Genomic DNA, 23,034 nt, shown 5'->3' with positions numbered 1-23,034 from the left:
ATGGAATCACTATCCGAAATAACATTTTTGAAGGATCGCATTTTCAAAGTAAATTTGCTTTGGAGTCTCTATGTGGGAGTTTGTTTTTATGGTAGAGTTTTTTCTTATGAAAAGCTTTCATACATCCTGCTTAGATTTCCATCTTTCAAAATAAAGCACTGCTTGAGTCTACATAAAAAGCTTCCAATGTGACAGATCCTGTAAGAAAATCACTGTGCCGGATATTTTGGGCAAGTTTAGTGCATAATGTAAGATGTCATAACAGTCGTTGTGCATAGTTGTATGATCTGATCTAAGGCTTTCTCACACTTGGAAAAAGAGAACTGAAAAGAAAGATGAGTGTACGACCGCTTCCTCTTAGTGAATAAAGGGGCGGGAAATGAAAGACATGAAGAGAAAAGAATAATAGTGATTTGATTCTTGGGTCCGGCAGCTTCTAAAACATGTGTACGGGACACTAGACTATATATTTCTCCACAAAAGTTGTTTTGAAATTACGATATTACATCAGGTTTCTAGGCCCTTACCCATCTTCTTTCGATATCAAATACACAAAAGTTTATTCTCAAACATCTAAACTACACGATGTGTATGTTTGACATCATAACCTGCTCAGCCAAGGATGCACACTGGATGAAGCTCGATATGATCCACCTATGTGCGCGAGCACGGTCGACTTTCGTTCCCTGCGACATCTACTCAGCGGCAGAAGTGCACCTTCAGAAATTTGCACATTGGATGTATCCTGAACCTTGCCGTAAATGCCATCCCAATATAGAGCAAGATGTGTAAGTATTTCCGACACCGAAACGCCAGTCTTCACAATCATTCCTTAGCTCCCCACAGCTAATTTACGCAATCCAGAAAAGAAGCAATGTCTACTCCTATCGGGACAATGTCCAGTGAACAAGAGATCATTTCTCAATCTCAGACGACGACCAACAATCTTCGACATGATACACAGAGAAACTTTCATTTCGAAAATAGTCATGCTTCCGACAAACCGTGTGATAGGAGAGGTGACCGCGATGGTACGGATGACGGTAACGGATGCTAGTTACCGCGCTCCCGTGAATCAGGAGTGATGATGTCATGAATTAGAATCTTGCATTTATGATCACTCTTCCATATTGATATATGTCAGGATGACATTCGCAATCGGATCTCAGAGTATCAATTTGGTGCAGGTAACGAGGGAAAATTGGAGTATGTAGAGTTTGAGATGTAGTCAAGGTGGTGCTGCATCTTCGGTTTCACTTGTTGCCCAAAATTGTTCAGCAGCCAGCAAAACCTGCTGAGCAATCAGAATCACTGTTTGATTTATTTTTTTGAAAAGCTGAATGAGAGTGGGTGACATTGCCATTTGAACTCCATTCAAGGCTTTCATTTATTGCGGAATTAAATCTTTCAATGCTTTAAGTTTATTTGTGTTATGGCCATAGATCCCATTGTATCGAAGGTTGTTATTCTATTCCAGAATTGTGTAACTCTGAGAAATCAATCGATGTGTGTTCAATAAATTTTGACTTGCTATTAAATGCAGACTCTCCCTGCGAAGCTCGCTTAATTAATCTGATTAGGGGCGCTTTCAGATGATACCTAGTGGAAGCACGTGTCGAGCTCAGTGATTCTTGACTCTACCTCGAAGACTAGAAAATCGTGTTGCGAGAATGTGCATCTTCGATCTGTGGTATGATTCCACGCAAAGACGAAAGCCATGCGATGAAGGTCGAATGACTTTTTGGTTATATGTTTTACACGAGACTACAAGTTTCTCCCCAGTGTCGTCATCCTACCCGTCAGTTTTCGCCGGACAAGGAATGAAATCCCCAAACTTTTCTCAATTAATGCCAAATTTCTGGCAAAATCGATTGAGAAGATCGAACCTGTGGTTCAATGGTACTACAAGAAACGTGATTGAAAACATGTACTATAGGCTTGAAAGACTTCGTTGGGTTACACTGTAATGAGTCAGTAAGGCTTTACTAACCTTTTGACGACGCAAACAAAAATTAAAATTTCATCCTATTCACACTAATTATTTATATCAAAAAAAGATAATAAAGCATGTTCCTGAACATTTCGACGAAGCATTCCCAGATTTTATCTTTGAGCCCTTGAATGTCACAGGAATGAAACTTCCAACGCATCAAACGCAGATTCTAGATGCAATTTGTCTTTGAAATGAATAAATTTCAGGAGTACTTGCCTTTTAGGAAGTGCTCTTTGAATTTGTTGTTCCCTTTTTGCCTGATGATAGATATAGATATTACGTTGTGAACTGACACCTAGCTACTATCATCTTAATCCCCAATCCATAAACGAATAAATCGAAACTTTAAATTGCCATGTGTCACTACACGATAGAAGCATGCTGGAACGATCACGAGGTATCCAGGCGCAGGAAATGCACACACTGTTCCTCTTGGGAGGAAGGTATCGACTCGGAAAGTTGCAAATACGAAGCTGCATTAATAGCAGGAGAGGTAGAGCGAAAATTTCTTAAATCTAGAATTTGTGAACAGTGCGTGAGGTAAGCAATTCTGAGTACTCCTTAAAATTTGGGCTTGAAACATGGTGAACAGCTCTGGACTGTTAACCTGAGTGAGGGAATTGGCGCGACATTTCAAAAAATTTCTTTGCCACTAGCTGACGACACCTGTAGGGAAATCATCAAGGACATGAAAGCCCAAGAGGAAGAACTTTGCAAAGAGGAAGCTGTTGAAAATAAGGAAGAAACTTCGGGGCATAAGAGAGCTCTGGTGAACGAAAATATGGAGACCATCAGTAAGACCGATGAAGACGAAGCTCCACGGAGAAATGCTGAATCTTCTCATCAGCTACGCGGGGAGAGACTCACATGTGATGGGTCAGCAAGTGTTGGAAAATCGACGAAAGAATTGGCAGAGGCGGAGGACAGCGCTACCAAATCTAAATTGTTACTGGGTGACGTCAGACCTTCCGGGCTACAAGGTCTCGAGCGTAAGACAGGGCCAGGTATCTTGTCAAATGCACTTCAGAATATTGCAAATAACCAGGCAAACCAGACAAACAAGAAGCGCGTGGCCAACACAACCAAGAAGCAGTCGCTTGGAGGTAAGAGTTCTGGCGCTCGAGATACCAAGCACGTCTCGGATTATAAGATAAAGGGTATTCCAGAGCCGGTGATTAGATAACCACGCCGCGAGAAGTGATGGTAGAATATTGGCCATCTTGACTGCATCTCTTGTTGAAGGAATCACATTCAATGCAGGCGGCTGAGACTAAAGGAATACAGTCTTAAACTGAATGAAAGATTAATATTGAATCATAGTAGTGCTGGTACTAGAAACAAAAAGATTTTCATTGAGTTTGTACTAGGACCTGTGATCAAGGTCAAATGCTTTTAAATCAACAAAGAAGATTACATGCAGTCATCCTAACTTAGATCAGCTTGCAAGAAGAAATGTTCAAAATGAATCAAACAGGCCCATATTTCACGCAGATCTCTAATGAGGATGGGAGGAGGATAATACCCACTTGGGGTATGAGTGTGCTAGATATTTGGCCCCTTATTTAGCTTAGTTCATTCTTAACAAAAACTATTCCACCGGGGCCATCATCAGATGACGTCTCATGTTATTTCCACAGGGTTGAGTTTGATAGTGCTGCGTTTTTAAAACAAATGATTGCCAGTGAATATTCAAATTTAATTGCATTGCTCACAAGACCTTCAAATGGCGTAAAAAACAATGAAGTAGGCTGAAACTGCCTTCTCATTTGAGTTTTGTTCACGAAGAAAATTACATGAGGATGAAAAGGCGCTTCACAAGATTTTGAAGCAATTATTTCTTCTTTTTCTTCTTTTGTGGGCAATCTATGAAGAAGTTTTTGAAATTAGCTAGCCCTATTGTACTAAAATTTATCTTTGTGGAAATCTCTACACATAAGTATTGCCCCTTCTTCTGTAATTTGGTCCAAGGGTTTGGTTCTTATTAAGGTTTGTCTTGAAAGCCTACTTCCAACTGAAAATGTGCATCTACTACATTGAAACTTGTCTTGAAGGTCACGAATGTTCTCTCGTTCATGCCAGGGCTTGTAACTATGCAAACAATTGCAGACCGCTCCGATATTGTGACATCGAAGAAGTCAGAATGGGCAACATAAGGAAAAGTACGAGCGCGAGAGAGTATTGTGGGTTTTGAGAAGTAGAGAAGTAAGTAGTGATATCCTTTGATCGATTATTTTACAAGTATCTCAGGGACCAGCTCTTTTTAAGATGCCAGAGGAGAAACCATGAATCGCTTCGCGAGTCTTGATGCGATTTAGTGTATATCACTAATAAAATATTCTTAGACAAACAGAGGCTCAAGAAGAGGCAGCCGAGGCCGCGACTGTGGATAATGAGGAAGACGAGGAAGACGAAGTAGAAGAAGAGGTGCCGATAGCAGTGGTAAAGAAGGCCGAAGCATACGAGCAGGAGAATGAGAAGAAGGAGGAAACAGACAAACTAGATCAATGTACAGTGACTCAGAGTAAGCGTTCTCAAACTCCAGCCGCAGCAAGACGCGGTAGGAGCACCGGAAGGGGATTCAAAGGCTCAGTGCCGGCGAATAATACCCCAGCAAAACGTGGACGTGTTCAAGATGAGAAGTCTGAAGAAAAAACGCCCACTGCCAGAAACCAAAGAACAAATCAGGCAAGAAAGTCAGTGGTCTAATACCATGGATGGTACTGGTTGAAGTAAAATGAGAAGAGCCGAGTTTCACTTGTTACAGAGATTGACTTGCGACATATGTGGGTTTATTGGTGCAGCTGAGAGAAACCATTCGATTGCCTACAGATTAGAGAGTCCTCTCCAGTTCGTGATAACGTTTAAACTGAGACATATGACTCATTTGATATTCAGAAGCTTTTTGAATCATTGAAATCCGTAGAACCAAACACGTGAAAGATCTCAAGAAACATGGCGAACCATTTTTTAGTTATCAATATCTCCGAGTAGAAATCACACTTCCGTAATGAGACTCCACTGTCACTTTGAAACTCTTGAAACTCTCCTTAATCATGTTTTAATAACAGCAGCTTTCTGACTTTCTAGGCAAATTCCAAGCTTTTTCTCCCAAAGGATTTCCCGGGAAATCAAATAGAGGACGTAGAAGATATGAGGATACTAGATCCATTCTTGTTTTCATTGATTGTATACCATCAATCTTTGGTGCTGTTGGATAAAAAGAAAACCAGATGCTGAGTGAGTCTATTCAGATACTGTCATGCATTTTCAAGGAACCTGTTTGTCCTGTCGACAGATTGTAATGTCGCATGTCTCACCTCACTGAACGCTATCCAAGTCAGGGTGATTAGAGTAGCAAGATCACAGAGACCTTTGAGCTAGATTTTTATTTTTAAAGAAACTTTTCTTTCAAATGATACTATAAGAAACAAGACTTTTTCCAGAACCTTCAAATTAATCTGTGATATCTTGTCTAGTTGTTTGTTGTATGTTCCGCTTGATAGAGGCTCATGTAATAAATCGTTCTTGCTTTCGACCTCGTTTGGGTATCTTAACAAAGCTCGTTCTAGCCATTCTTCTCTTTGTGAAGATTTAGACCTATAGCTACAGTATTTAAGCTCTCATATCCACTTAGCTCTAAGATCATACAAGACTTTGCAATTAAGGCAATGGAACAGATCTAAACAGCGATGTGTGTTTACTACACCGATCTATGCCCGCGAGGCGATATTACTCTTATTCACACCACTGCCTGCCGAAATGCACATCGTCGAAAAAAATACTGCGAACTCGGTGATCAAACAGCACATAACAGGTGCCAGCGAAAATTGATGTCAACGGAGTCATGTCCCGTATGCCATGATTTGTAAGTAACTGCCATCTACTATCTCCAGCACTCAGAAACTTCAATAGCATCAGATCTCATAATAGCGGCTCAGAGCAAGCTTCATCGTAATTCATAATTCGGCAATATTGACATAATTTAGAAGGTACCCAGCTGTGAGACCAGGAGGAGATGAAATTGATGGTGATGGTGACGGTGACGGTGACGGTGACGATGGCGATGGCGAAGACGACGACGATGATAATGATGATGACGATAGTGGCAGCAGGAAAAGAAAAATCGCGCGAATAGGAGCTTCTAAGCAGAGTTCTTTAACTGCGATGCTAGCAGAGAAGCGTAATCGAGTTCCAAAAATTATTGCGCCAAGAAAGAGAGCTACAAACAACACAAGAAAACGTGGGCCAGATAATCAAAAGGACTTCTCGAGAAATGCACTACTAGCACAAGCTGAAGGAAGACAACAATACCCACTGCGCCCCAAGATATCGTACATGGATTCAAGGATTAAGGCCGAGAAAGTGGCAAGAGATAGATCTTCGAGAGATGAATATGAAGAAGATGAGGAATTCTGAGGGTAGATACCAAGTACTAGAACAAGGGAGCAGCGTGATAGTAGTGCGGGTGTTCTGATTTTACTGGGAGGCTCAGCCACACAGAGATAGCCCTACTACATAGCAGAGCATAGTGACCCAATTAAGAAGTTTGCATTGCATCCAAAATCTGAATGGCATTAAAAAACACGCAACGGCAATTTCTTGCCAGCTTCTCGGAATCTTACTCCACACTAGAACTTAGTCACATTGATTCAAACAAAACACATAGTGAAAATAGCGCTAGTAAACCTAGACTAAACAATTCGCCTTTACACAGATACAAGACTGAATTTCAACGAAGTAATCATACTTACGAAACAGTGGACACGAGTTCCTGATCGCATCAAAGTGTAGTGCTTGATATGAACAAAAGGGCACCTCATCTACCTACTATTCACAAAGTGATGCTAATACATTGCGAAATTCAATCCAAATATCCGAAAGTCGTTCGCCGATAGGAGAGTCTGATGTGCCTGAGAGACAACCACACATCGGCTGGTACAGACCGACAGACATTTTGTTGGGAAATACACGAATAACTTACTTGGTTGTCTAGACTTGGCTTCATTGTCCATTCTTGAAGCCACTTTTAGCAATATATTATGACTCGTCGCAGCTTGCAAGCCGTTAGTGCTTCACAGTGTCAACTGGTATAAGCATATCTGCGTAAAAATTGACCAAAATTGACAACGCATTGAGCTATCTGATATCTCCAGCTCGCAATAGCTACTCAACACCCGTTCGTTTCGCTTTTGAACAGACGTTGTTCTTTTTTTTTAGGTGGAAGGGTGCCATGAATTCGTTGACCTTCCAAATGTTACTTCTTGAGAAAAACGTTTGGGCACTCTTTGAAAATCTGTGTATATTACAAGCGAAAGCTGTTGTAGATCTCACAATCTCACGATGATATAGATGGGGTATTCACGTTCGATTGACTAACCTTGTGGGGAATGGTTGAATGATAGTTAAATGAAGACTTCGCTAACCTCAGGCTCGACAACTATATCATCATGGGACTCTCAGAATGAAAACCAATTGACCATGACTTACTAAAGCCTTAAAGTTAGATTTAAGTCAATTTCTCTCCTCCAAAAAAGTGGCTTAAAGCTATCTACATAGCCAGGAACTTTCCCAGATAGTTCTACAATTGAAATTTTAGGTATGACATGCCACACCGACGAATGTATAAAACCTGTTCAAAGAATCCTTCATGATACCTGTATTTCTATTCTACTTTGGTATCGCATGAAAAAAGAAAACAATCGCGAACGCCACTTCCCGGAGTAATCCATGAGCTTCGATCTTCCGAATCGACGTCGAGGCTACCGCGAAGCTATGTAAACCGCAAATGACCAATGTTCTCCTATCCTACTCCTTCCTTTTGTATTTGGTATCTATTTCATCACTCATCTCCATCTATCTTGCTTCTACTGAATCTGACGTAGATGCGCTCATGACAGCCAGTTCAATTCCCACATGTAGCGCGCACGAGATACGTGCGAAAAACTCCGCGTTCCACGTGGTAATAACGACATTCAATACTGTTTGTAGTCGCCCTTCGGGCGTGAACTTCGATGCTTTCGTCTTTTCTCGCCTCTTACGATCTGTCGTGTTTCAGGCTGAATCTGAATATCCTCTGGAGCTTCGAGTTTCTCGTCTTCATTATCTTCCAACGAGATAGGAGCATTAGGACTGACGTTTCCCCTTCCTAGAACTATTGGGGGTGGCTCTTTTCTAGGCATTACTATACTCCCTACCCAGGTCAACGCATGCTGCCATAGTGCCGGTGGCTTTGGTAAAGCGGCAATATTACCCACATTTGACATTTCGAACAAGTCGGAAGGAACATCTTTCATCGTAGGGAGGTTTAACCAGACATATTCTTTCGAATTGTGAATATGTCCACGGACAGTCAAAGGGTAGAGTTCTTCTGGAAAGACGAAAGCCGTTCTAACAACCATAGGTCTATATGCAGGAATCAGGAGATGGAAACGTGCATTAATCCTTGATCTCTCAAGTCGTTTTCGCATGAATAACATCCAAGTACACAGGGCGTGAAGATTCTCGGACATGCCGACAAAATTACTTGGCACCGGTTTGTTTTGAACGATATCGTGGAACTCGCCGTGCCAGTCTGTATCCGGGTGATATAGGAAATAGAGATGCTCCTCGTCACCACCATAGACACTCGCTGCCTCTTTCCGGATATATTTGTCAACATGCTTCGCGAATTTATCAGGGGCAGCAAGTCCTGTCTGTGCTTCGAGTTCGCCATAAATTTTTAAACCGATTTCTTCAAGACCCGACGAACCCTGCAGTACTTCCATGAAGGCAGCAACAACATTCGCCCCCACCAGGAAGGTTTGAAACAAATCCAACCAGTTCTTGTTCTTCAAATATCGGTTCATCCCTGAAGCAAACGTTTGCACCTCCGGCACAACGGACTCCAGCTGATTCCTAAGCGCTGCCCCATTTTGATATGTTGTGTAACCTTCTGATAGATTCTTGACAACGCTCGAAACTTCGGTCAAGACTCCAGGGAATCGAAAGATTTGCTCAAGATGCATTGGTGCTATGGACGTTTGATTTGACGATGATCTCGATGATCCTTTCTTAGGCGCTGCAACAGCAAAGAGCTTCTCGAGACCCATTTCGTAATGTCTTAGGCTTTACTGCACTCCTGTGTGGCCTGCCTATCTCGAGAAATTTTGTTTCTATGAATGAATGGACGCAGAGAGGGACAGGGCGTGGAGGTGTGTTGAGGGGGGAATGCGAAAAATACTGTTCTAATGTCAATATCAAATCGACTCGTTGAGACTAATAAGACTCACATCAACCTCCAGGGCAGATATATTTGTGTGTAGCGTACGCAGGAAAGAAGTAAAATGAGAGAGGAAGAAGTAGCAGAACTAATGTTCCCCTCTGTTATCAAGAGTCATCAGGTAACCATATTGCGGTGAGAGCTTCCGAGGTTCAAATGAATGATATAAAAGTTTGACGGCGGATGATGTTTTTTCGAGATGGATTGCTTTCTCACGACATTGATAGTTAGATGGTTCTAAAGATTGCAGATAACTCGCCCCTCATTAACTTATCAGCAGCATTAATCCTATTATGTGAATCACATACATATTTATGATTTATGCAAACGTGAGCAGTTGGGCTTGTCAAGATGGGGCTGTCGACGATGGGTCCGCTGTCAACGTAGCTGGCGGTGAGTGGTGAAAAGTTTATCTAGGACTATTTAGGCTTAGCGAGTGTTTCCGATTTTTAGTGTGTGGGGTGCTATGATTTTCAACTCTATAGGCTTCAGAACCTTGGAGCAACGCGACTTGCCACAACTAACAAATCGGCACACAACACGACTTTGATAATTGAAACAATCAAATTTACCAGTACAGGTTTCTGTAGGTTCTCCAACGCCATCATTCGCTGGACGCTCGAGACACTCAAATTATAGAGTCCAGCAATCTTTCCCTGCTTGGTATCAGTGCTCAAAGATAGCGGAGACGATATACCACAACATTGTTCTGGTATCAAATCCGTAGCTTTCAGAGAGTCTCATGATGCACTTTTTCCTAGGCAGGAGGGGCTATTTTGAGAACTTGAGAACACAATGAGGCTATGCTATTCGTCTCTTAACACAACTACAATCGCCACCCTATGATTGGCCTGCCATGGAAGCCGGATACCTACGTGAATGCCAAAGATACATTGATTGGTTTTGAGGCTCGCAGTTACACATTCATCTGAATATGCTCGCTTCGGATGGACTGTTCTCGACATCGACACTACGAATGTGGGAATCTACTACAACTCACGTTAGAATGATATAGTTCCCAAGGTCGATCTTTATTTCAACTATGTCCACGTGCCAGGTTCCTGAGGTGTACATCGTAAGCTGAGTAGCCCGGACTGGATCCCTTAATCGAGATAGGTTTGAATGATAAGCTATTGATGTTCATAGGTCCAGTTGATTCATAGGAACACTCATGCTTAAACTCTGGTTAGAAATTTCAACGTGAATATAATCCACAGTCTGTACCACAGTTTCGAAATCTCTGCTCTTTATGTCAAAGACATTGCGTTCTTGACCTCAGCTGTTCTGGTACCCCCAGAGTCTAATTAAAGTTCAGATTCACATAGCCTGCTATTTTCTGATTTCGATACCTCAAGTCGCGGCAAAATCATTCATATTGCTGTCGGAAATTACCCGTGGCAATTAATGGATTGAAACTATGAATCCCACGGAAACCCATATCGGCTTGATTCGAATGTCAAAATGCATCTTATCTTTGTATCTTTGACCGCAACACGACAATGCTGCATTGTTTCTTGACAAATCTGCCCATCATGGAATCAGAATGTTACAAACGCCTAGGGGGTGGTCTTATACTTTCTCGGTTACCGCAACTTTTGTCCTATCTGACTTTTGTGATGACCTCTTTGGTACCCTCCGCCCTCGCTCTCGATATGACGGCTCTTAAAGCAACAGTAAAAAACGAAGGAAACTCTGTCAACGATGTATATATATTTCATTATTGCAGCCATCACTTTGGCAACTGTGCAACGAACTACCATGACTTACCGGAACTTAACGAGCTCGAAGATGTCTGTCGTGGGATTTGGTACCCAAGACCAGGCGAAGCTCATGAAGGAAACTTTAGTTCATTTTCCTCCAAACCTTAAAGCCAGACGACGAAGAAGTAGCAGATCTACGTCTCTGTATCAAGCTTTTGTACATGCATGATCGTCAACTTGATTTTTATCAACTCGTGTGCGAATTTATGTCTTGCCATCATGCGACGTTCCGGTAAAGATGTGAAAATGAAGTCGATAGCTGTATGATTTACAAGTATCAATAAAACGTCTCAAACTATAACCTGGACTCCCTAAAACTTTAGTGGTAATCTTGACCAAGGGTAGTGGGGTCACAAGGGAATTTCTCATTGTGTTTATCACAGACACAATGGCTATAGGACAAGATGAGCACTGCACATCAGGATGACGATTCATTTCTGAATCACAAAATGCGAGGATCCAAGTTCGAGGGAACATCGAAGCTCTGGTGCTCGAGGTTGATCTGAGCAATGAGATCTCAATGTTCCAGATTATATAGAACGTCACAACGATGGTTATTTTATTAAAAATTGGGGTTTGTATCTTGAATTCAATGTTTTAGTAAGTCGGGTTCAAAGCTTGTTCGCTAAATTCGAACGAATACAGTAGACGAGGAGGTTAATGATGAAAGGGGAAAATGGAAAACCTCACAAACCCGCCCTTTTTTACAGCAACGTTTCGAAAATTGTGTGCGTCCTTTTAGAGCAAGGAAACAAGTGACGTGAGGTAGCGTCATATTAGATGAAGATTATCTAAACGACAAGCATGCCTGGTATAATTTCACTCAAGACTTAACTTTCACTTTACGGAGATTGCGATTCTGTGCTCAAATTAGATTCCACCACTTTGGTTGAAGATGTGGCACGTTGAAATCACTCAATCATTTCAGGCTCAGAATATTGCACAAATGTTTAATTCCGGCCGATTCCTATTACTACGGACAGACTCAATTCAAACCTTTGATGAACATCACATCGCCCTGACATCAGTGCCTATATGGAAGCTTCCGCAATTGCCCTTCTCAATCCATCGATAACTTCTGTGCTCTGGTCACCTGCCAGATATCTTCTCTGCAGATCTTGTCCTTTCTGGCTTAATTCACGCTTTAACTGTAACGCCTCAGGAACATCAAATGATTTGACAGGGTCCTCTTTACCAATCTCTACTAGGAATTTCCGTGTAACTCGAGCGGCTATAAGCAATTGAGGTGTTTCCAGCTTTATATACGGATTATCACGTAGCTTGCGGCGTTCCTTGTCCGACCAAAGTTCTATCCCGTAAGCTTCGCCGAGGATTCTCAAAACCGTCAGAATATTCTCTTTCGGGTTGGCTTCAGCGCAGTCGACAAGACCGTGCTTATTGTCCATACCAAGTTCCTTGTTCAAAGCTTCCCGGATACGTAAAAGCAACAGACTACATTGGCGTGTAAGCTTGATGTACGGGATTTCAATTCTGGCGATGATCTGCGGTAACCAAATCCTCATCTCTGTGAGGATCTCAAGAGGAGTTCCCTGACGAGTCTTGAATTTCTTGTCTTTAGCGTTCATACACCCATGCGTTTGAGCTTGCATGAGAAGGGTATCAGCAGCGGTTGGGTCTTTGAGATAGCTCATCAGCGCGCTAGAAAACTCGGTAGTCTTGAGCATGTCTTCTGTATTCTTGACAAAATTGACGCCTAAGTTCTTTGCGGTTGAAGCTGGGCGACAATTTGGTGCAAAGGCGCTAGCTGGAACACCCAACTTCATGATGAATCGACTGATGATTTGCTTATGAGTTGTAGGTAGGATGTCATTGAAGAGATGCTTCAGTTGAGAGTCAATTGCACCATCCAATATGGCCCAGTTACTCTGAACAAGACCATCTTGCTTGAGCGCATTGTACAGATGTGCAACAGCAAAAAATGGTGTGAATGTGTTACAAAGATCAACACCTTCCTTTTCCAGCTTGATGGCAATTCTGAACCATTCGAGTCCACAATAAACTGGATTATTGTTATAGTAGAATGCTCGATCTTTCGATGGCCAGATGGTTTCAGCCCGTAGCTGTTTGAACTCTCGAAAGAGAGAGTGATGCTCTGGAATCTTGTTCGCCGTGTCCCGCAAGTGCCTACTTTTTATGACCACTAGGGGGTTGTCCTTGACAGTTTGTTGAATCGATTGAGAAAGATTGATTGCCCGCTGCGTTGTTTCCGGTGTGATCCAATCTCTATCCAGTTCTTCGAGAGTATTCTGAAACCCGTGCTCGAATGTAGCATCGAAGCGGATTCCTAGAGCGTGTGACGCAATGGATGCCTTGAGGCGCAAGCTTTCGTAAGACTTATTAGCACCACTGCCCAAAATCTTTGAAATATCCATGAGAGCTCTAGCTCCAAATACAACAGAGACTCTGATATTGCCCGTGCTATTGGTGGACATGAGGCTTTTCGTCAATTCATCTTCGAATGGTGTTGAGATGATGCGTTCATCGATACGTCTCTGTTCTTTCACTTCTTCGCTGAAGTGTATCTCATTCTGGTACTCCACGAAGCTCTTATTCGTGACGTCGAGGAGAATTTGAGAAAGCAGTAAGTCCTCATTCTTCCAATCATTAATGGAGGATGTTGTTACTGGCATAACATGTTGACCCGTCTGTTCGTAGGCCTGATCGTTTGCAGATAACAAAGTACTGATAGGTATGACACACTGTGCACCATTACTTTGAGTCTGCCCGTATTGAAGATACTTGGATAGAGTCCGAAAGGTGGAGTAATACACAAACTCGTCTGTAGTAGACCTCTTCGACGCGTTATCTTGTTGTTCCAATTTGCCACTGACGTGGGTAACTTCATATAGAATTCACGCAATCTTGACATAAGATGGAACATTACCGAAATAATTTGGGTGGCTGGATATAAGCTCATCTTCAATTTGACGTGCAAGACTGAAAGCCAGGTTAGACACAAGAGAAGCGGTTGTGGCGTCCAATTCTTCCTTAGTAACCAATTTCCATGTCTCTTTCAAGAATTCTTGTATGCGCTGTAAATCCTCGAAGAAACAAAATACGACAAAATCTAAGTCTATCGTATCCTCGATTTTCATCTCACATATGTTCAGGTGTTTCTTTGCTCTCGGTTTAACCGCATTCACATTGACGATGTCAGTAGGCGTGATATTCAGGTCATCCTCACCAACATCTTCAACCTCCAGCATGCCATATGTGTTTGTGTTGTGAGCTGCGACGCTGCCTCGTATTTGAGAGCTAGATCCAGCGCCTTTTTCTTTTCTCACACAAGGCTCGAGTGTAGCAAGTGCCTTCTCAAGTATTGAGATAAAATACGCATGTGTGCGGTTGGATTGATCGGTATGCTGGTTTGTCTCGGTGCTACAAAACCACTGTGCGTTCAATTAGCATGACGTAATAGTAAAGTGAAACATTTTTCGCTTGGAGGTGAGGAAAGTTTTCTTACACTAGCACAGCGTGTTCGTGCCCTTATTGCACGCTCCAAGATGTTCAGAATATACTTTGGCATTTCCATGGGCGGCTTCTTGTGTTTTGCCACGATTTCTGCCTGTAGCAATATCTCTTTCGTCGAAATATACCTCAGTTTAGTTTGCACATTTAGTGTCGAACCGATTGTGGCTCTCTTCGCTTCCTTTCTTGCTTTTCCCTTGAGTCTAGTGCTTGGTTGCATTGACTGCGGCTTGGGAATTTCGTCATCATATCCCGGATTATACCCACAACTTTCCGCAGTATTTAATAGCCATGTTGCAAATACACTGGTGTCTTCCTTGTAGCGTCGATAGCTTCAGCTAAATTGCCAGGTAAGATGATTGATCTTTGAGTATAAAGAGAATAATTGTTTTCGGATTTCTTGATGTGGAGCTGAAAGACGCCCTCAGACAGAGGGTATCAATTGTGGTATCTTAAACTTAATCGAAGGAAGTGATCTGTACTAAGACCACTAAGACCCTACTGTAGACCCCATGTCTCGGAAATTAGTTGACATACACCGAGAGGATGTTAGTGGTCAATAATTTACACATCCGAACACAAGTGATTATCAGTTATTCACTCTACTATGAAATTTTGTTCTTGTATTGCTCCGTCTTTGGGACATCTTGTGAGTGAATCAAGACTATGCTTGACTTGGGGTAAAATGATAGTTTGTTATAGCTTCTTTATATACAGAAAGCTAATATTAATGAGATTAAGATGTGACAGACTTGATTCAACAGGTATTTAGAGGGGTTAGACAGTCTTACTTATACTCCTACCTACTGACAAAGCAAACTACTAATAACACTGCAAATACTGGTTGATGCTATTCATGTTTGTGTAGAAAACCACTTGAATTTTGGCTCCCCGGGTGATGTATCAAGCGATTTTTGAACAAAGCTTGTTCTAATCCAGATTCACGAAAACTTTCTAAATCAGCTCAGTAAGGCTCTCAATTGTCTGGAAAGTTATCTGTTTGACAGGCCAGTGGATTCGAATTCAATGCACGAAACCATCTGTCAATCTCAAAATGACTAGACGGAAAGCTCCCAGTTTTATTTTGTAACATTAGATGTTAATGCACATGAGAAATCCAAGATTGAAATACGCAAAACAAAATTGGCCTTTGAAAGTGAATTCCATGTGGAGTCAATTAAGCGAAGACTCAGGGAATGTAATCAAGACTTAAAAGGCTAAACCCCAGACTCTGCATCTTGAGTGTGTTCTGCGGGTACATTGTGATCATCACACTAACTTGTCCAGGCATCACATTGATCTTCTAAGCCTGGCATTATCCCAGCCTTACTGATCATGCTCAGTAGCTGACCGGAGCTCTCGACAAATTGAACAGCCACCCCAGAAGATGCGTGCCAAGCCTAGAGCGGTAAAGAAATAGCTCCGAGAGACAAAAGAGAAGACATATTGAGAGAAACAAATAGACATATTGAGGAAAGGATCGGGGCTACTTACAATGTGATATTGGAGAAGCCAGAATCTAGGGTTGTTCATTTCAAATCCAATTACCAAGTATCCATTTTGAGGTAGCATAGCAGTGTCTCCTCTTGGGGGTTATCAATATTTGGGGAAAATGTGGTGATATCAAAGAGTGTGTGCGATTGAGCTAATATCGAAAGATCATGACCATGCAGACGAATAGGGTGACTACTATTTGTAATATCAATAGCTGGGTCCGTTGTATTAAACATGCCTTCGATGAGGAAATAAAGCCAATCATTGCCCGGATAATCTAGAAATATCGTTACATAATCTTGTGGAAAGGTATGCCCGATGTATCGAAATTATCTTGGATGAGCTTGAGAGAAGGAACGCTCCAGTCAAGATACATTGGGTAGTTTTTGAGACTCCACTTCAATGGGTGGGTATTGGGGTCCATCCTACGATATGGCTGCAAGGATATATTGAGGAATTGGTCTGGTGTAATTCCATTGATCGGCTTTTCCACCTTCTTGGAAACCACAGGAATCAAATTTTTGGTTGAAGGTTCCAAACATCCGAAGTTTGATCGATTATCACGACTATCCGCGGGAAGCTCAGTTGATGCTTGATCATATCTGAAAATACCCAAGGTAGATATTTGTTTTGGACTGTTACAGTCCCTAGCATGAATCCAGAAGTTCGTACCGTGTGAAGAATCCGCATTTTCCTTGATAAAGATATCATAGCGTTGACCTAGAGAGTGTTAAAAATTTGCCTTGTGGTTGATCGACTTCATTCACCGACAGCAATGTTCAAGGTATCTGTTTCGCAGTCTTTAATAGGTACAAAGTCTGTTCCAACCACAGTAAACGTGTGACCATCAATCCAGAATGTGAATTGAGTGGAAGTTCCCGCATTAACAAGACTGATCTTATATTTTTTACCTTTAGCCACACCAAGGGAGTAGGAACTGCCACTTCTGACACCTGTAGTTTCGTTGTAGTAAACTCCTTGCCCTTGCAGCAGGTGCGAGTTCGATACAGGCTCTCCGCAACATAATTCCTCGTAGAATAGCGAGAAGGGACTTTGGTGAAACCAATCCGATATCAGCAACGGACCAACACCAACACTACAGCCCCAACCCGCCGGTCCGCCGATTCCCAAGGCACCATAAAGTCCTGCCGGATCTAACACAAACATCAACCAACGTCGAGCAAAAGAGGAATTTACAAAGCTACACAAACTTACATTGCAATGCAAAATTGCTCTGATACCAAGATACTCCATACTGAGTCACTTGAAACTCTTATGTATAGGACTGAGAAGGCTGCCAAAGATCGGTATTCCATTTTTTGGGATGTCCAGACTCGACTTGCCGTGATTGGACATTGCGAAACTCCTGGGACACCGTCTTGCCAATTACTGTTCAATTAGCGAATACCATGCCAGTGAACTGCGGTACCGTTCAGATTCATTAAATTGTTGTGGAACGTTATTCCTGAATAGTCAGTCAGTCTACATGCTTATAATCAGTGTCATGTATCGTACTCAAAATATCCCCGCAGTCCGCCTACAGTCGCATGGACATTAGCCAGTGCACAAATGTGAAAGTTACATTTACTCACTTCAATTATCGGAGCCGGAAATTGAGAGTTGAACACCATGCCTAATATTTCCATTCCGTCTGGAGCAATCCACATGTTACTGACAGCCAACTCATACCAGAAAATGACGTCAGAGAAAGTTTTTAAAGATAGAAACTTTCATACTTCTCGAATGACATTTGTCGTTGGCCACTCGTTAGAGTAATTAGTGTGTATATCATAGGCTCTTCAGCAGTCGCGACTAGTCAGTGTATTATCAGTTGGAATTGACGAATTTTTCGAGGAACAATAGTCATTAATATGAATAAAAGAAAGGTTACTCCCAACAAGACATAATATCCTGCCAAAAACGCGTGAAACCATACTTGAAACGAACAGCAGACTGACGATCACACGTTCTTGACGGAATTTGGTAGACTTACCGGTCTTATACATGATCGACATGTCGCGTAGAATTATTGAGTATTTCTCAAAAAGGGGTTGAACAATGAAATTATCTGGGTGCTCATACGATGGCTGGGGCAGATATGTGTTATGGCAGGTTGATGAATTCCTAAAAGCTTCCATGCTACCATACAGCGCAATGCCGATGAGACACCACGAGAATAGTCGACGGTATTATCCATCAATACCAGAAGATCACCATAATGTGAAACTTTATAAAATATAAATTGTTTAGGTGATACGATCTATCTGGGAAGGGCAAACACATCAATTTCGATTACATAAGCACCAAGGTCACTGAATTCATCATCTTTGCCGATAAATAGACGAGAAACACTCCTTTGCAGCCACATCATGAAATCTCGTCATCTTATAAATGGGAACTATATTGACGAAATTCCATTTCCATCTAGCATCATTGGATTTTGCCTTAGAGATCTGAAATCCATGGTAGAGAGCAGGACTTATATTCGTACGGTCCACTAGCTCAGTCAGCGAGGAATCCTTAGTCTCCGGCGAGTACCTAGCTGCACACAACTATGGTTTTCAATGCTTTTGGAGAGATTTCTCACGTAACCTGCATATTAAAATTCCGTCAGATTAATGGCGAGCATTGAACAAGCGTACATGTTGCAGAAAAGTTAATCACGTGTATCACACGTGATTCCCTCAATTTCCATCAACAGTCTTCCTGACACATCCTGCTCATGGTAATGGAACAGTTGTCTACCAAAGAAAGGTTTCGAGAGACCGAAATCATGAAATTCAGATTTCTTTTTACTGTCATGACGTTACAAAACTTTCTAGCACTCATCACTCATCAAACCAGAACACTGGGAGACTGTTGTGCGAACTAAAGTGGATTATTGGTGCGATCCAATTACCACATGGAATCGGAAGCTCGATGTCTCCATGCTTCATCTCCATTCGAATCTGAATAACCATATTTATAGTTCGTCGACTATGTTATTTCTACACATCGAGAAACTTGTGCATCACCACTTCAAGCCCTCGCAAATAAAGTCTGAATATCTTACCAGTGTCATCTCAATTGATTCCCGTAAGATTGGATCTCTTGCGTAAGTAATTGGGGTTCTCATTTGAGGTGTGACCATCTTGGGCCTAGAGCCGAAGAATAAATTGCACTCATCATGAATATCTAGGTAAGTAGTGAATCGAGTATTGCATTCGCTGACTTCCACCCATATGTTTCGGAAATTTGAGATTATTTGAGAGATTGCATATTGACTGTAATACTACATCAAGATGGATTTTTTTGGTGGTGCCACTGTTCCTGTGAAATGCTACTCGAAGCATTGTGGATTTGTGACACGAACTTGCTGGTAAGAATTAGTTCAACTTGAAAATCATTCTCTGCGTTCCTGGGCAAGTTTCTTATATTTCATTCCATTAAATTGTTATAGTACCATGACGATGATCTCGACTTGCCTGTTCTTCTCAATCTGTTGGCTATTGTATGTAGGTGTCATAGCACATACCAAACAGCGCTACCATCTGGACTCAAGATATGAAGGAGCGAACTTCTTCAGTGGATGGGAATTTTTTGTTGTAAGAAATCATAGAACCCTGCGACAAGCATCTTTTCACTAAAGTTCGATAGGATCCAGATCCCACTCATGGTTACGTCACGTTAGTCGGTCGTCCCTTTGATGCTGAGCGCTACTAACGACCTTTCCCAGATATGTCGACGAAGAAGTTTCGAGGGCAAATCATCTCACCAATACAGATACTTATGGACCGGTATATATGGGAGTCGATTATACTACTTTCTTAGATCCTGCTGGTCCAGGACGAAAGAGTGTACGCATAACGAGTCAGAATTCATGGACACATGGATTGTTTATTGCAGATATTTTACACATGCCTGGTGGAACTTGCGGTACCTGGCCAGCTTGTAAGTTCGAAACAATCAAAATGAAGAAAGCAGCTATTGAAGATCCACAAAACAGTTTGGTTGCTTGGCCCAGATTGGCCGAATAACGGGTATGTTTCCAGAATCGAACCTTTAGCGAAGTGTCTAATTTGCAATCAAGGGAGATTGATATCATTGAAGGCGTTAATCAACAAAGCGACAACCTAATGACTCTCCATACGTAATTTGTTTGCCCTTTCAATGGGTTTAGCCTACTAACAGTGAAAGCTCGGCAAATTGTACCATGCCAAACAAAGACAACACACAACTAGGTACGATGAATAGCAATCAATGTGATGGAACCGTAAGACACCCCTCTTCATCCATAGCATACACCACTCATAACATCACTAGTTAAACAACTACGCTGGCTGCGGCTCAACAGCTCAAGCCGGAGCATCCACCTATGGCAAATCTTTCAACTCCAACGGTGGCGGCATCTACGCTACAGAATGGACCTCAGAACATATCAAGATCTGGTTTTTTCCCCGCAATACCATTCCGTTTGATATCAAAAGAGGAACTCCAGAGCCCAGCTCCTGGTCAAAGTCTCAAGCAATATTCCAAGGTTCTTCGTCCTGTATTATTAACAGCCATTTTGCGAATCAGAGCTTAGTGTTTGATACTACCTTCTGTGGTGATTTTGCAGGAGCTGTCTGGGGAAATGATGGTGGAATTTGCAGCCAAGGAGGAAAATTGACTTGCGAACAATTTGTGGCGGAAAATCCAGATGCCTTTAAAGATACGTGAGTGTTAGATGTGATTGCAATATGGATCGGCGCTGACATGGAAATATGATAGGTACTGGTTGATCAACTCCGTCAAGGTTTACCAACTAGGAAAACATCCGATGGATCTACGCATGCCGGTAAGCGGAAGTACAGATACACTTAGAGCTTGACTTTTACAGCTTTTGCAGAAATTCAAGATGCCTTGTATCAACACGAGCTCCACAGACAAAGCTTCTACACTTTGTTGATTAAATAGCTCAAAATACTAGACTGTTCATTCATCTCATCATATTGCAACTACCATTCAATCTGTCCAGCATCCAAGACTTCATCATTTTTCAGAAATTAAAACACCGTCATTGACTTATTTGAATCTGTTTAGAATTTCAATTTCTTTCAGAAGAATGAAGAAAGCAACGATACCATATTGATGCTTCAGGTCTCGTTTGGGAATTATTTAGTTTCGTCCCAAGTCAAATATTCTTATATACTTTATCCATCCAAGAGCACAAAAACTGATTAAAAAGCATAATCGGCCCGTTTCAATCTCGTCTCTGATTTTTGATTTTATAAATTTGTTACTACAAAATACGGGGACACGTGAATTATAAGTCTTTCCGGCCAGCTATCTAACACTAGAAGGCCAAACGCGGCAGAAACGCGAAGATGAGGTTCTTGCGTCCGTTAGTAATTTCCATATCCATTAAACATCACAGAACATTACTTGGTGTCATTATGGTATTTCAATCTTTGTTCAACTTCGTAGTGTCATCGAGTGTGATAATTGCTATGGATAGAGCATTCTCGTCGGAGTTCGGAATCATGCTAGTGCTCCACAATCACTGATATACATTCACAAGAGCCACCACCATGATGAATCTTCAGCGGATATCCTATAAACAAGATGATCACATACAGGATGTTCATGATCCGTTGAGAGTTTCAATTTGTATCTTCTGGCATAATCTCAGACCCTGCATTATCATCAATGTCCCATCTCAATTCAAATCACTCTCCCAGCGAATTTTCACTGGATTAGTAGGCGTCCATTCACGACTCTTCACACATAACCAAGTCCCAATTTTCTGTTCGTAGTCTGTCTGTTCATGATAGATTCGATGCCAGCCGACATATAAGACCCAACCACGTTCCTCAAGCCTCTCCATAATCCTGAGCATCATGGTCTTTTTCTTTTCAAGGCCTCCAGAACGGAGAAAGGAGCCCTTGATGCAGAACTGGTGCCAACTTCTTGCAGAATCAGTATGCTCCTTCTTGAGCTTGGATATCAGATTCATTTCTTGCAAGGTAAGGCGGATGGTGTCAATGAGTTCGTCTGCTCCACCCAGAATGCTTAGCTGATCTTTCAGACACCACTTCCCAGCATGCCCGTATGCCAGAGCAAGCCAGTAACATTTTGGGAGGGGCTTTGCACACTTTCGAAAATTCAAAGTGTCGTATGGATCTAAAAGTGATGGGACAGGTTGTACTTTCCAACCCTCGGAGGCCAGATATGCAATCATGTTGCGTGTCATTCGAGTTACCACATATGTATTTCCGCTACCAAATGGTCTCTTCTTGAGTTTAAAGTAATAACACTCATCGGTTTTAGAACATGGACCTTCTCTTCGAATACCATATTCCCAGCCCTTTTCTAGAAGTGTTCGAATTCCGTCCTTGATTCTTTCAGGAAGATGTTTGATTTTGACACAATTGGCGTTATCAAACCCGAAAGAGGCATGCATCGCGGGGCTTTTGAGATATTCAGTTTCTATACGGTAACTGGAACTTTTCATAATTTTTCTTCCAGCGCTTTGATTACAACTTCGCCGGGGTTCGGTAGTTGAGTCCCCCCCTTTAGCAATTTCTTTCCCGAATGTAACATTGCAAGACTTTACAGACTTGGCTCGGGAGTCTTCCTCGATATCCGTTACCTGATCAGTGTAGCTGAAAGCTCTTGATCCTGCATTTGGACATGAACTTTCACTTGATCTGGGGTCCAAAGATGCGGGCCGAACAGGTGGAATGACTATTGATGATACATAAGCCGTGGACGGTGGAAGTGAGTAGGATGTTGGAGGTATGTAGCTAGCCATGTTTTTATGCTAATACTTTTATCTAAAGACCTTGAGGATTCGAGCAAGTAGCGTCACTGATAATGGCAAACAATCAAGCTTCACAACTAGATCGTTACTTAATGGAAGATTCGTGACTGAAGCTGGATACCTTTCAGTGAATAGGAAGTTTTGATTTGGGTAAGATGGAAAATTTGAAACACAGCTTGAAATAAAAATTACGAGACTGAATTAGAGAGGAGAGGCTATATCCGCTGATAGCTAATAGGAATAAGGATTGATGAGGTGA

The 23,034-nt window shown here is 41.9% G+C and overlaps 9 protein-coding genes across 9 annotated transcripts; 5 read left to right on the top strand and 4 right to left on the bottom strand.

The window, feature by feature from the left end:
- Window positions 1-585: 585 nt before the first annotated feature.
- EAF01_004096 (uncharacterized protein) lies at window positions 586-1,057 on the top strand (the record flags this gene model as incomplete). Its single annotated transcript, XM_038912350.1, has 2 exons — window positions 586-788; window positions 865-1,057. The coding sequence occupies 2 exons, from the start codon at window positions 586-588 to the stop codon at window positions 1,055-1,057; spliced, it is 396 nt and encodes a 131-aa protein (XP_038772034.1).
- A 1,624-nt stretch (window positions 1,058-2,681) lies between these two features.
- Window positions 2,682-3,176, top strand: EAF01_004095 (uncharacterized protein; the record flags this gene model as incomplete). The annotated part of the gene is made up of 1 exon (XM_038912349.1): window positions 2,682-3,176. One exon carries the CDS (start codon window positions 2,682-2,684, stop codon window positions 3,174-3,176), a length of 495 nt encoding a protein of 164 aa, XP_038772033.1.
- Window positions 3,177-4,010: 834 nt separating this feature from the next.
- Window positions 4,011-4,699, top strand: EAF01_004094 (uncharacterized protein; the record flags this gene model as incomplete). The annotated part of the gene is made up of 2 exons (XM_038912348.1): window positions 4,011-4,177; window positions 4,336-4,699. The coding sequence occupies 2 exons, from the start codon at window positions 4,011-4,013 to the stop codon at window positions 4,697-4,699; spliced, it is 531 nt and encodes a 176-aa protein (XP_038772032.1).
- Window positions 4,700-5,682: 983 nt separating this feature from the next.
- Window positions 5,683-6,409, top strand: EAF01_004093 (uncharacterized protein; the record flags this gene model as incomplete). The annotated part of the gene is made up of 2 exons (XM_038912347.1): window positions 5,683-5,858; window positions 5,980-6,409. The coding sequence occupies 2 exons, from the start codon at window positions 5,683-5,685 to the stop codon at window positions 6,407-6,409; spliced, it is 606 nt and encodes a 201-aa protein (XP_038772031.1).
- A 1,556-nt stretch (window positions 6,410-7,965) lies between these two features.
- EAF01_004092 (uncharacterized protein) lies at window positions 7,966-9,081 on the bottom strand (the record flags this gene model as incomplete). The annotated part of the gene is made up of 1 exon (XM_038912346.1): window positions 7,966-9,081. One exon carries the CDS (start codon window positions 9,079-9,081, stop codon window positions 7,966-7,968), a length of 1,116 nt encoding a protein of 371 aa, XP_038772030.1.
- Window positions 9,082-13,884: 4,803 nt separating this feature from the next.
- Window positions 13,885-15,358, bottom strand: EAF01_004091 (uncharacterized protein; the record flags this gene model as incomplete). The annotated part of the gene is made up of 3 exons (XM_038912345.1): window positions 13,885-14,421; window positions 14,496-14,832; window positions 15,342-15,358. 3 exons carry the CDS (start codon window positions 15,356-15,358, stop codon window positions 13,885-13,887), a joined length of 891 nt encoding a protein of 296 aa, XP_038772029.1.
- A 925-nt stretch (window positions 15,359-16,283) lies between these two features.
- Window positions 16,284-17,661, bottom strand: EAF01_004090 (uncharacterized protein; the record flags this gene model as incomplete). Its single annotated transcript, XM_038912344.1, is given in 4 exon segments — window positions 16,284-16,714; window positions 16,762-17,195; window positions 17,210-17,383; window positions 17,510-17,661. 4 exon segments carry the CDS (start codon window positions 17,659-17,661, stop codon window positions 16,284-16,286), a joined length of 1,191 nt encoding a protein of 396 aa, XP_038772028.1.
- A 1,782-nt stretch (window positions 17,662-19,443) lies between these two features.
- On the top strand, window positions 19,444-20,889 carry EAF01_004089 (uncharacterized protein; the record flags this gene model as incomplete). The annotated part of the gene is made up of 8 exons (XM_038912343.1): window positions 19,444-19,578; window positions 19,631-19,659; window positions 19,710-19,924; window positions 19,980-20,013; window positions 20,064-20,123; window positions 20,171-20,246; window positions 20,297-20,688; window positions 20,744-20,889. The coding sequence occupies 8 exons, from the start codon at window positions 19,444-19,446 to the stop codon at window positions 20,841-20,843; spliced, it is 1,041 nt and encodes a 346-aa protein (XP_038772027.1). The 3' UTR covers window positions 20,844-20,889.
- Window positions 20,890-21,671: 782 nt separating this feature from the next.
- Window positions 21,672-22,766, bottom strand: EAF01_004088 (uncharacterized protein; the record flags this gene model as incomplete). Its single annotated transcript, XM_038912342.1, has 1 exon — window positions 21,672-22,766. The coding sequence occupies one exon, from the start codon at window positions 22,764-22,766 to the stop codon at window positions 21,672-21,674; it is 1,095 nt and encodes a 364-aa protein (XP_038772026.1).
- Between the last annotated feature and the right edge of the window lie 268 nt (window positions 22,767-23,034).

The sequence above is a fragment of the Botrytis porri genome (genome assembly GCF_014898465.1).
Source record: "Botrytis porri strain MUCL 3234 chromosome Unknown BPOR_005, whole genome shotgun sequence".
NCBI lineage: Eukaryota > Fungi > Ascomycota > Leotiomycetes > Helotiales > Sclerotiniaceae > Botrytis > Botrytis porri.
The sequence above is the reverse complement of the archived record's forward strand: the minus strand, read 5'-3'. Positions and strand labels throughout refer to the sequence as shown.